The sequence below is a fragment of the Opisthocomus hoazin genome, chromosome 10 (assembly GCF_030867145.1).
Source record: "Opisthocomus hoazin isolate bOpiHoa1 chromosome 10, bOpiHoa1.hap1, whole genome shotgun sequence".
Lineage (NCBI taxonomy): Eukaryota > Metazoa > Chordata > Aves > Opisthocomiformes > Opisthocomidae > Opisthocomus > Opisthocomus hoazin.
The window spans coordinates 18,815,385-18,828,055 of NC_134423.1; the positions used below are offsets into that span (position 1 = coordinate 18,815,385).

Sequence of the window (12,671 nt, forward strand, 5' to 3'; positions counted from 1 at the left end):
CATGAACTCCTACCAGATGGAGTGACATCAGCAATTAATTTGGTGCAATTACTTGTGCAGAACTGTGTTGGAAATTATTACAAGATAGATCAAGCCATCCGCAACAGGAAAACAACATTGCAAAACTCCAACCACCGCCTTCCAAGTGTTATGCACTCACTTTCCACTGAAATTAATAGAAATAATATAAATAGGGTGCTTGGATTCCTGCCGGATCACTGCAGTGAGTAACTGGGGTATAGCTTCTGGACATACCTGTTCAAAAGTAAACTGAGAGTGCTGAGTGGTGAGAGATGACCTAGACTGGAAACAGTCCTTGTGCTTCTGTTTTCCCAAAACCTTCTGCTGTTGGCAACATCTTGCTGTTTCTCTTGGCAAACATACATCTCTAGCTTCTGTTCAGGGAATGTCAGGGCTTGCAGTTGCTACAAAACCTTCATTTTTAATATGGAAACCTATGTATTTTCTGATTGATGTTTCCATCAGGCTTAGTCCTGGGTAAACATTGTGTAATGTTAGCATTCATCAGTGAACTTGCACAATTCCCCTGAAAAAAAAAATGAAAAAAACCCCAATTGCTTCCAATCTAGAATGAATACTGCAGCCATAGAAAAGATCATCTATGTAGAAGAGAACTATTTCCCTCTCTTTCAGAAATTAATAATCTATTCACAAGTAGATCATTTACTTTTCTGTGCATTACTGTCTGATTAGTCAAGTGTTGATGCAATGAAACTTAACTGTTGCAATCTTACTGAGCAAGTACCCGCTTAGATTGACATTTATACAGAAGAGGTGTTTAGTCTTTTTGTAAAGCAGAACCTTTACGTGTCTTTAACTTCATACTTCTACATTTCCATTGCCGCCAGTCACCACTTCAGGTAAGACAGCACTATTCTCTTTCGGAGATGGTATCTGATTATGCAACACAGATCAGTTTAACTAACGAAGCACTCAGCGTTTATGTAATATCATTTTAGGAGCTGCAAACAGAGAAGAGATTATACAAGTTACTGGTTCCAAAGTGAATTATGGAAAAGCAGGAAGGGCATAATTTCTTTTGGCAAGAAGGCCTGACTGCTAGACCTCAGTTTCTGGAAGAGCGGCAGAAGAAGATATTCCATCCTGAGAAGCACTAAGCTCCTGTTGCTGCTGCCAGGAGAGTGAAGGTGGCACGGGGCACCTCATGTGATCAGGGGAACTTGAGTACCAGCACAGGACAGGGACCGGGTTGCTTACAACTGAAGGAATCTCCTGTATGTAAACAAGGTTTAGTAGCAAACTGTCGAGTCCAGGAAACTACTTCTGGTGAGGAGGATAAGCTTTCCTTTTTAGAGGAGCACAGTTACTGCTCTGTTGTTCCCATAGCTCCCTCTCAGCTTAGTCTTGGCTGTGTCTCCATTGAGAAGGTGCTACTTGGAAAATAAAGGCATTTGAGAGCTCACAGGGGAAAAGAAAAAAACAGACATCATTTTAATAATTTCAAAAAGTGAATTTAGGAGATAAAAACATGCTAATAGCTATATATTTTTACTCTGAAATGGCCAATTAGTAGTGAAATTAAGCAATGGAGTTTTTTCATAGGAACTGTATGAAAAGATAAATCCCAGTAGGTTAGCAAACACCAGGGTCTAACAGTAGAGCACCTGTTGATTTACACTTGTTATGTTTGTTTACTCTGTTCAAAATATTTGGTGCCAGGACCACAATTTGTGTATTTCTAAGAAATAAAATGAAAATATCACTGTTCCTACTCTATTGGAGATCCTGATTTTCCAGTCCTGGGACAGGTTTCCTGTAGAAGTAACTCCATTGACTTAATTAACGTGTTTGTACCAGGGACCGCTGATGTAACAAGACAAGAATCAAGCCCATAGGCCAAAATTTTCAAAAATAAGTATCTCTAGTTAGGTGCCTAATTCAGTAATTAGGAACCTGAGTGCAGGTGGGCTGGTTTTTAAAAACGCTGCGGATTGACAAATTCTGCTGAAGTCAACAGGAGCTGGAGATGATTTTTCCTTTGAAAATCAGGCTGTTTTATTTAAATGCCCAAATATTGTTACAGGCTAATGTTGGACATCCTGGCCTGAAGGTTTTAATTTCCTATCACTATGTATAACTGTGTCGGAACATACCCAGTGCATGGAGTTCTCATTGTGCAGTACTCTGTAGAACATGAGTATAACCCATCTTGTCAGACTTTCTGATATGACAGTCTGTGTTTGGTAACTTGAAATTAAAAGATGAGAAGAATTTAGTTTCCTCTCTCTGATCCTGAGGCAAGACCCAGATGCAACTGAGAGAGGCTTAAGACCTGTTCAAAGTTATGCTGGTGAGAGGCTTCGCGGAGGAACTTGTGCTCTCCTTCTGCTGGAGATTAATACAGAACCAAACCTCCTCCACTGCTTCCACCAAGGTCTTCCTGCCTCTCCGATCAGCGTGAAATGAAGCAGGTGGAGGAACTCTGGAAGCACTGCCTTAATGCCACTTGGATATCTCTGCAGGAAATAATGAGCCATGTTACCTGGAAATTGTAAGGATGGGAAATGTGGTACGGGCATTTTTAATGTGTTTTTTAATCTGGTTGGGTTGATGCTACTAAGATACTTAAATCTAGCTGTTAAGTAAAGATGAATGGGGCTAAAACATATACTCAGAAGTATTGGAGGCTGAAGCCAATGGCAGTAACGCAAAGGTAGGTGTATATACAGAGGACAATTTTCTCAAGTTATCCTTGCTATTGTGATTATAGGTATTTTGAGAAAGAATTATGATAAGTTCTCTTCCATTCAACTAGACCCATTTATCTGTATACACTGATGAATTAAAGGTCAAACCCAAATTGATTATAACCCCTAAACCTAAACTTTTAGAACCTATTGACATTTTAATTGTATTGGTTTATAATTCTCTCAGTTTCAGTAACAGCTGTCTCTTCTGTTCTTGAGGACTAATAAATTCTTACAAGCACATAACTCATTTCTATTTTAATGCTGTTCCCCAAGTGGTTACTACTGGTGACAATTAAATTACAGTTGATTCTTCATAGGTTTTTTTAGCACATTTTGAATGTTTCATTGCACACTGTATCTTCTAGTCTATCTCTGACTGTCTTCTCCTTCGGCTATAATTCTCCCAGGTCTGGTGGCTTTATACCACAAAGGTGGCAGCCATGTCACTTAACAGGTGGTAATTGTCTCCAGGAATCACAGGAATCTTGATCTGCTGCATCAGACATCACTTCTTTGACACTAAAGCTGAAAATACACTTGGGGATATAACCTAAAATACACTCTGTTCCAGGTTGCAGGGCCTGTGCCAAAAGCATTAAGTGCTGAAGTTCTGAAAGAAAACACAGCCATATGTTTATCTTGATTTATTTTTTTAAAACCACTTCATTTCCATATGAACAAGGCTTGTATGACAACACTGTGTCTTGCTGCCCCAAGTAGGGATTTTTTAAAAATCTGATGGCCAGTTTCAGCCAAGGTTCGTACGTGGGTAGTGTTCATCAGAGAAGAAATGTCTGACGCATATCAGGAAAAGAAGGTAGAGCAGCCCTGGTAAGGTTTACGCTGAGGAAGAGGCTGCCACCGAAACTCACGCTGTTCAACGCCGGAGGCCGTGTGTGCAACAACCACTGTGACTGCGTGGATGTCGCAGCCTAAGCTCTCACCTGTCCAGTCACCAAAGTTAATCAACCACGAGACACAAGCTGATAAGAAACCTGGTTTTGTCCCTGCTTGTGCTCCCAGAAGTATGTGTCGGTCTAGACTCGGCAGTGGGAGGGCAGTTAAAGTTCTGTCAGTGTTTCTAAGCTAATCCTGCTTTTGTGCGACACGTAACGCAGCCATACACTTTCCAGATGTTTTAACTTGATGTTCAGCTTCTGAGGTCAGAAATGCATTTCCGTACCGTCATTGTTCTCAAAAAATGTCCAAGTATGTGTAAGCAAATTCCCATGGTCGAAACCCCTTATGCCATATTTTCTCTGTGTATTCATGCAGTGCTCATCGTTTTGTTGGTGACTGGGAGGAAATTAATGAGTTCAAGGCCATTTTCAGGCATTTTAGCCAAACTAAGTCCACAAATTTGTTTGGGATGTTTGTCATTTTGCTTTTTAAACACAAAATATTGTATAATTAAATCTCTCTCAGCCTCTGTTCTGCTTTCTTTCAGATCTGTTATATCTGTATGTGGTCAAACAGGAAACCACCCTTCTTCGTCTGAAGTGAAGCAGGACCTGAAGCCTATATCTCAGACATACCTCAGACATACCTCTTGCTAGCTGGGTCCAGAAATGGTCTGACTCAGGAGGGGAAGCTGACCCTGAAATCTCCTACGCAGTCCCGTAGAATAGGACTCTGCACACCAGGCCTGGCTTACTCTTGTCATATCCCTGAGAACTTTCTTTTTTTTTATGATAAGTGGCTTTCAGGCTGGCACCTACATTTCCCATTGGCTTAAAATCCCAAGCAGCACCATGAAGTAATGGAAACTGTGCACTTACTCTTTGGCTCTTCAATTAAAAAAAAAACCATGGAAAAGGTGCTTTGAGAACACATTCTTGAAAGTTGGGCCTATTTGTGCCTGGCAAGCTGTTAAAAAAAAAAGTGCCAAATTGAGATTAAGGCTTTAAAAACTATTAAAAAACACTACGTGAAGAATAACAGTTAAATAGCTACAATTGTAGTCAACCAGTAGAAAGGCAGAATTGATTTTGACCATAAAACCAATATTAGAACAAGCTACAAAATAATTTGCAATGTCTTACAGCAACAATTAGTGGCCTAAAGGACGTGACTTTTCGTTAGGATGACTATCACCAGTAGGAGGATCTGACAGGTGGCTGAATCACACCCAGAGTAGTCATGCGGAACTTCACATATACATGCATCTACGCTACTTATGGCTCAGTCATATTCCTCCTTTTATAATTCCGGATTGCCACATTTGCAATTATATTGCATCCGGCAGGGAGCTCTGAGATCTGTCATTACCAAACATGTCTACAGCAGTCATGCAGCAGCAGAAGTGACACTCAGGTACTCGCGAGTGTAGTATCAAAGCGCTGCGTGTGATACCCTGCTCCTTGCCTATGTATTTCAGGGTATGACTGAAATGCGAGATGTTTACTGGACAGCTTACTCTGTGAAGCACCCTCCCAGTGTAATGATGTACAACTGACAGACGAGAGAGGGAAACAGCTGCAGTTCATGTGAGCCGAACAGCGTAGAACTGAGTTGTTCTGGAATTTCATGTTCTTTGCGGTATCTTCAGCGGCTGCTTGGCTACCTGTGAGCAGAGGGTGCCTAGGCAGACCCGAGGGGTGCATGCATCTGCAGGGGTCCTGGCACACCAGCAAGGGTGGGGAGTTGGCCGACCCACGCGCATCGTTTCTCTCGAGAAAAGGCAGGCGACATGCGTAGTTGTAAATCATCTTGGGAAGGGAGTGAGTGCCCCCCGTAGGGCTCGGTCGATAAGCTGGCAGGGTGCGGAGGCAGCCATCGCGGCGGCGGGGAGCTGCCCGCGGGAGGCGCGGCGCTGCCCCTGCGTGTCCCAGCCGCAGGGCCGCGGGAGAGGCCCCCATCGCCGCGCCTGTCCGGCTCGGAGCGAACCAGGCCGTCTGCGGGGGTCTGCCTGGCCCCGCCGCTGTCACCGGCTGAGCTGGGCTGTGCCCCCGGCGGCGGAGAGACCCGTTCCCTGCGCCGTCACGGGGCCACGTCCACCCCCGGCCGCCCCGGTTCCCGACTGCTCTGCCGGGCCCCGCAGTTCCCGACTGCAGTCCACCCCCGGCAGGGCCCCGGTTCCCGACTGCTCTGCCAGGCCCCGCAATGGGCCAAGGCGCTGCGCAGCCGCGGCCCGGCCGGCCCCACTGCTCCTCCGCCCACGGCGAGCGCTGAGCGCGGCGCCGCCGGGCCGGGCCCTCAGTGGGCTGCGAGGCGGGACGGCGGCGGGGCAGCGGCAGCCTCCCCGGTCGGCAGCTCGGCGGGGCGGGGGCCCGGCCTGCGGCGGGGCGGGCGGTTCGCCGCTCCAGCGGCCGCGCAGCGCGCGCCCAGAGACTGGGACGGAAAACACGCAGCGGGGCGTGCGGGGCGAGGCGGGAGGACCGGCCGGCGCCTGACGGCCGCGCGGGGAAGGCCCTTGGCGGGAGCGGGCTGGGCGGCCGCGCCAGCCACCGCGGGGTGAGTGCGGGCCGCTCTCCTCCGCGGGGCCACGATACTTGGCGGGGGGGGAAGGCGGGGGGAAGGCCGCCGTTCGGGTAACGCCACAGGCGGCAGCGGCGCCGTCCGCAGCGCAACGGGCCGACAGGGCAGCGGCGGCCACGCTCCCGGCCGGGCCGGGCCCGCCGCCACCGGCAAGGCCGCAGCCGGGCCGGCGCTCGGTTGCCATGGCGACCGAGTTACTCTGCGGGCGGGCGGCCAGGCAGGAAGTGAGGGCAGGGGATTGGCCGCCGTGGGGCACGTGAGGCCGGGCGGAGGCGGGGCCGGGGCGGTGGGTCCCGGCGCGGGGGCGGGATGAGCGCGACGCGGGGCCCCGCGGTCCCGGCGGGCGGCGGCCGCGATCCCCTCTGTCGGGGCCCGGGCGGGCGGGCGGCCGGGCGTGGCGGGTCCCCCGCGGCCGAGCTGCCGTGCCCGCTGCCGGGCTGTGATGTGTGTGCCCCGCTCGGCGGGAGGAGGGGAGTTAGTCAGCGGCGAGGAGGAGGAGGAGGAGGAGGAGGAGGAGGAGGAGGAAGAGGAAGGGCGGGAGGCAGAGCCATGGAGAGCGGCGCTCCGCGGCGGCGGGAGGCGCGGGCTGTCTGACCGGGGCGAAGCGCGGGGGGCGGCGGCGGGGCCGGGGATGAAGGGGCCGGGCAGCCGCCCGCCGGCAGCCGGCCGGTGACGGGGCAAGGGCCGGCGGCCCGGCGGGGAGCGGAGGGGGGGCCGCTCGCTGCCCTCCTCGGGGCAGGCGGGAGGGAGGGGACTGGGGCCGGGGCTGCGGTGACTCAGAGCCGGCGCGGCCGGGGGTGAGGCGAGGTCTGTTGTTGTGGGATCTCTTTCCCCGGCAGGTTATAAATAGCCCCGCTCGGCGCCGTGTCACGGAAGGACACCCTGGCCGAGCGCGGGAGAGGCTGCCGGCGCTCCGCCACCCCGTCCGGCCCCCGCCTGCCCTGCGGCGGGCCCCGCCGCCAGCCCCTCCGGCGGGCCCCGTCGCCAGCGCCGGCTCGGGCGAGCCCCCGCCGGGCCCCGGCTCCCGGCTTTTAGACGCGAGGAGCAGCTGCGGTGGCTGGAGGCGGCGGCAGCCGGTCTGCGCGGGGGCAGCGGCGGGGCCGCGGCCCCTCCCGGCCGCTACGAGGAGCCGGAAAATGAAGCCGGAACGAGGTGAGCGGGGCGTCGGGGCGCGTCTCAGCTTTGTGTCGTGTCGAGGGCTGGAAGCCGCCTGGTGTTTGGTTTCGCTGTTATCGCTCTGGGGGATGGGAGGGAACCTGGGGCGCAGCTCGGGGGGGGCTGCCGGCCCCGCGGAGGGGGGGCCACCCTCCAGGGGCACCGCACCGCCGGCCAGGTGCCCTGCCTGCCCGTTGTCCCGGGCTGGGGGGGGTTAGGGTTCCGACCCCCTCCGCTCCGGGAGCGCTGCGGTTCGCCTGTCGGATGCGGGCTGCTGGGGCGCGCAGGGCTGCGGTGCCGAGGCGAGGGGCAGTCAGAGGCAGCGCCGGGCACCGACGGACAGTGCCAGGCTACGCACAAAGATGTCAGAACGTGGCTGGAAAACACCCTGAAAACACCCATGGCTTCCGTCTGCCTTGTTCTGTACGCTGACGGTGCTTTTGCGCGGTTGTAAAGGAGACGTGTCATAACGCGCATGCTGAAATACCCATTTTCCACCACCGTTTGGTTGGTGCCTTATCTGGGTTGCCGAGATGGGGTTTTACAGGAGCACAAGGCCGGCTCTCCCGGCGCCTGTTGGCGAGGCTGCGGCGGCGTGCGGGGCGGCGGCGCGGCCTGGCTGGTGCTGGCAGGGACCGCAGCGCCGGGGGTTCCTCCTGCGGAAAGCCAGAGGAGCTGTTCTAAACCGATCTCACCAGTACTCGGCGTAGAATTCTGAGTGCTAATTAAAAAAAAAATCTTGCTTAGGTATTTGGGTTTCTCAGAGTTTTGATGATTCCATTGTTTACCTGGTTGCTTTCAGTTTTAAAAGGATCTTCTTTTTGTGTTGTAATCACTTTGGCGTTTTGAGAAACGCTTTAGTATAGCTTAGATATCCGCGTGTTAAATACTACCACTTACATGACATACACATCTTCATTAGGTTTGTTAATGACAGGTTTGCTAATAGCGACACTGCGTAAATGACCACTCTGAGGTGCCTTTCTTATAACCCTCACAGCGTATACATACATGGTGTGACGGCGGTGCAGAAATTATCGCAATCATTTGCATAAATAAATGGCGTTGAAGTGCTAGGGATTTGAAATGGGCTTTTCTCTTTGCTTTCCTGCTGGTTTCCTAATTGCTTAAACCTTCACCTGATCGATTGCAGCCGGGCAGGTTGCTTTTAGAATCTCTTTAGTTTTTAATGCCAGACGCTGAAGTCTGGAAACTGTTTACTGTCAAGGTGAAATAAAATAGCCAGGTAAAACCCAAGCCAGTATTTGCAGCTTTAAAATGTTCTGCTGTGGCAATTCAAAACATCTATATGACCTTTGTCTAGTCTTTTCTTTAAGTTTTAGGCAGAAAAAGTTAGAATGTTAGAAACATTTTTAGTTGCTGTATTAGAAGTGATCAGATGCCTCTTTTTTTTTTTTTAAGCAATCTAGCATAGAGGGAACTGAATTTATGAAGAAAGCAAGTTTTTAGGTCGTTGGGTTGTTTTTTTTTTTCCTAAGCTGACAGTTAAGAAATTGAGATTCCTCTCAGTTGTAAAATGTCTATCACACACTGAGTGAAACCCTTCAGAAGTAACATCTTGAAATTCTTTTAATATAATTAACAAAAATCTTGAAATAAATCATGGATCTTTCCAAGCACTGGAGAGTATCTCCGGCCATTTTAGTAAATACCTCTAGCTTAACTGTGTGCTAACGTAACAGAGCGATATGATGCACAAAGGGGGTTGTGAAAGTGCTGCCGAAATGCCGCACGCGGCCCACGGAGACCCTTAGGAGGCAGGAATCATGCAAATGTTTACATGTGCTGCTGTCTGCATAGCAGCTGCACCCCAGGACCCGAGCAGTCAAGTGTGCGGTCACCTGCTTCCAGTCATCGCCAATTCATGGCGAAGGACAGGGAAGAAGCAGACCACTCAGCTTGCCACAGTCTTCACTTTTCTACAGACCCTCAAAATCCTGAGCAGACTGCAAATCCACACACCAAGTGCGACAAAGAAACAGACTTTAAAAAGACTTAATGTTTGGGGTTTTTTTTTCATTCTTAAAAATTATTATATCAGAATCCATTTGGAGCAGAGAGATGTAGTTCTTGTATTTAGAATTAAGATTAAAACTATACTTAATGAGATCGTAATGCCCAGGCATGTTGGGAGAAGGCATGGTTTGGCCTTTGCTGTACTACCAGTAAGATTCTTGTCTTCTCCTGCACCACCCACTTTTGCTGGTGATAACAAGGGGAGATCCAAATGTGCAACCGCTTTTTTAACAGTGGGAAATGTTATAGAATATTTTATTTTAAGGAGGTGAGCGGGATGAACAGAAATGAGGAAAAAAGGGAAATTTGGCCCTCAGGTACTTACCTCCCTTTAGAATAAGGAAGAGTTTGAAAATTACAGATGGAGGAGATGGAATGTGGGGTGTTGCATAGCAAATCCAGGGAGCAGTTTGGCGAGTGAGGAAGAGAGGTTTGAAAGTGCAGGTAAAACTGTGGACTTACTTCTTTGCTGTTCAGAGGCACAGGGCGTGCAGAGGACATGTCTGATGGGCATCCCTCAGGACTTGCCCATCAGGTGGCGTGTCAGTGTGGAAGGGCAGTGGTTGCTCTAAGCACATTCACGTAACTACTGATGCCGTGAAAAGCCAGAGTTGAAGACTTTACGGCTATCACTACCTCTATACCAGCTCTAGAGAATGCAGTAACTAAAATACCGATAGCTGCTGCTTGGCTTTACCTTTCCTATGGTTCCATTCTTAAAGTGAAGTGTTGAACCATCTTAAAATAGCATTCACATTGCTTCAGCTGAGGTTTCACCAGTGCCAGTGAGAAAAATGATTTATCTCCCTTTCTTACTTACATACAGTGTTTTTGGACTGATGTTTGAGTTTTGTTTGCTTTTTTCTCTTTCTGCAATACCACCATATCAGCTTACCTAGCTTTGATCCATGATATCATCACGATTTAGTTTCTGCAGTACAGCTGCCTAGTCAGCTGCTCCGTGTTGCATGTTTGGACCGCTGTTTCCTTTCTCAAGTGCAGAGCTTTGCTCTTGCTTCTACTGAACTTCGTTCTAATGACTTCTGATCACTTTGCCAGTTTGTTGAGTTTGGAAGACAGAACTAGACTTCATAGCAGAGTGCTTGCAAACTCTTCCAGTTCAGCTTTGTTCATAAACTGTATAAACACACTATTTCACCATCGGGGTTAAGGAAAACATTGCATAATGTCAGGGTGATAGCTTACTGCCAAACTTGGAAGGCTTGTTCTGTACTCGTAGAGTACACTTGGTGCACAACTGGAAAAAATCTTGTGGTTTCGATGAATCTGCAGTATAGTCATATTTTACTATGGGAATGTTACAAGACATCAAAAGTCTTACTAGTCTAAATAGCTCAGAGTTACTGCTCCTTCCTCCTCCCTCCCCCTCACTGCATGAATGATCAGTTAAAGGAGGAAGACAGGCTTGTTCGTCTCTAAACGCATGCTGGCTGGTTTTTATCAGCTTAGTCTAGTCTTTTCTTACTTGTCTGCTACCTTGCTTTGTTCGTTCCTCTGCTGTGTGCTCTCTGTTTAGAGGCTATTCTGTTTTCACTTAGAAACTAAGCAAAAAGCAGTTGTCTCTTACTTTCTGAAGCATTAGTTCCCTCCTTGAAATTATCCTAATTTAAAGAAATGGCTTTCTGCCTACAAAAGAGGAACAATCAGTCTGAAGATTGCTTTTTGACTTCTCCTGCCTTCTTTGCAAGTCAATCTCAGATACATGCATCTAGGTCTGTGTGTGACAACGGGGTTAAGAGACTCTTCCACCTTATTGAGTGGTTTGGTATGGAAAGACCTAAGTTTTTGGGTTCGACAAAAGTCTGTTTACTACCTCCTGTTGGAAATGTAGCTGAAGGATTTCTGGGTACATCTGTGAAGAAAGCTGGAGGAGAGATTTAATGAAGATGAACAGTTGACTGAATGCTTTTCTTCCGCAAATTCTTACGGGGAAGGATGAGGAGGCACGGGACTGGGGGGAAGTGAGCTGAACCAGCGTGCATAAGAGTTGTGTAGTTAGTTGTTGAGTTGGGAGATCTGGATGAGGTCCTTGGTCTTTAAAAACAAGACTTAATTTTATGCCCTGTATTAACTCTGTGAGAGACTTTGTGGAAAACTTTTTAGCAACGGTGATGTGCTACAGAGCATGCAGATCAGGAAGTGAAAATATATTTTTAAAAGGGGTGAGTGGTATTTTAGTGTCCTATATTGCACTGTGATACAGACACTTTAATTTTGTAGTATCTTCTGAGTGAAATGTCACGAAGCACTTAAACTTTTCCGTGGTAGAATGATGTAGCCAGTAAACAAAGTAATAAACTGGAAATGAGGTGCTTCCTGCTCAGGGGAGCTGTCACTCCAAAAGCGTTTGGGCAATGCTTCGGGCTTGGTTGCCACAGGTAAGTGCAGGTTGGGTGGTAATGAGCTGGAGGTGACGCCGGTCCCTGGCCCGGGAGGAAGCCGTGCTGGCAAACACGCTCTGCCGCGCAGGGGCACGTGCGAGAGGAGCCTGCGGCGAGGGACGCTCGCTCTGACGGGCAGGAAAGGTGGGGAGCACTCTGCTTTTCCTATGTGGATTACTTTCAGATAAAACCAGCTTGTTCTTTAAAAGAAAGAAAACCTTAAACTGTTTAGGATGAAAAAACCCAACCAAACTGACAGGTGGTGAGGGTATTACACTCCAGTGCCGCTGATAAGGCAGGAAGCCATCTAGCTCTAATCTTTGGGGAGAGCAGATTTGTCCTGATAACACATAATGTATAGATGCAGTGAATGAGGATGGGTGAACAGGAATATAAGGCTTTTTTTTTTGAGGGTGGAGTCTAGGTGCTTTCAATACAGCTCTGTCTTTGCAACAAGAAATGGGAATATATGGTCTTTTTTAAAATTTTCTACTTCAAAAATTTAGCTTGGAAGAATGCTTAGTTTTTAGGTGCTTAGCTTCTCCCCCCCCCCCCCCCTAAATCTAAGGATATTCATTTGTAGATTTGGAAAAATCCGGAGTTTTGATTTGAAATGCCAGTTTATCTCAAAGTTTTCCTAGCTGTTCTGCAAATCGTACCTAGATGCCTACAGCACGAGGCAAGTCCTTCTGTTGAAAAAGTGGCTCTTGGGTTGAACGAGTGCTTTTACTGGTGTTCAGCAGTGAGAGTCCTTCACTGGGTGCCCGTTCCTCAGAGAGAGCAAACCATGCCAGTAACAACCTTGCCAATTTCTTCGTGTTTGGCTGGAGTTGTCCATACTAGCTGCCTTCAGAGGGGCTCTTCTTGC

The 12,671-nt window shown here is 48.9% G+C and overlaps 1 protein-coding gene across 2 annotated transcripts in view; it reads left to right on the top strand.

Moving 5' to 3' along the window:
• Nucleotides 1-7,185: 7,185 nt before the first annotated feature.
• The window catches only part of ATOSA (atos homolog A), a 49,973-nt gene continuing 44,487 nt past the window's right edge, over nt 7,186-12,671 (top strand). For both annotated transcript variants that reach the window (XM_075432283.1, XM_075432284.1), the window contains exon 1: nt 7,186-7,361. Coding sequence is in view for 1 of the 2 variants with exons in the window: in XM_075432284.1 (XP_075288399.1) it covers nt 7,346-7,361 (16 nt within the window). In the remaining variant the exon portion in view is untranslated. The remainder of the gene's footprint in view (nt 7,362-12,671) is intronic.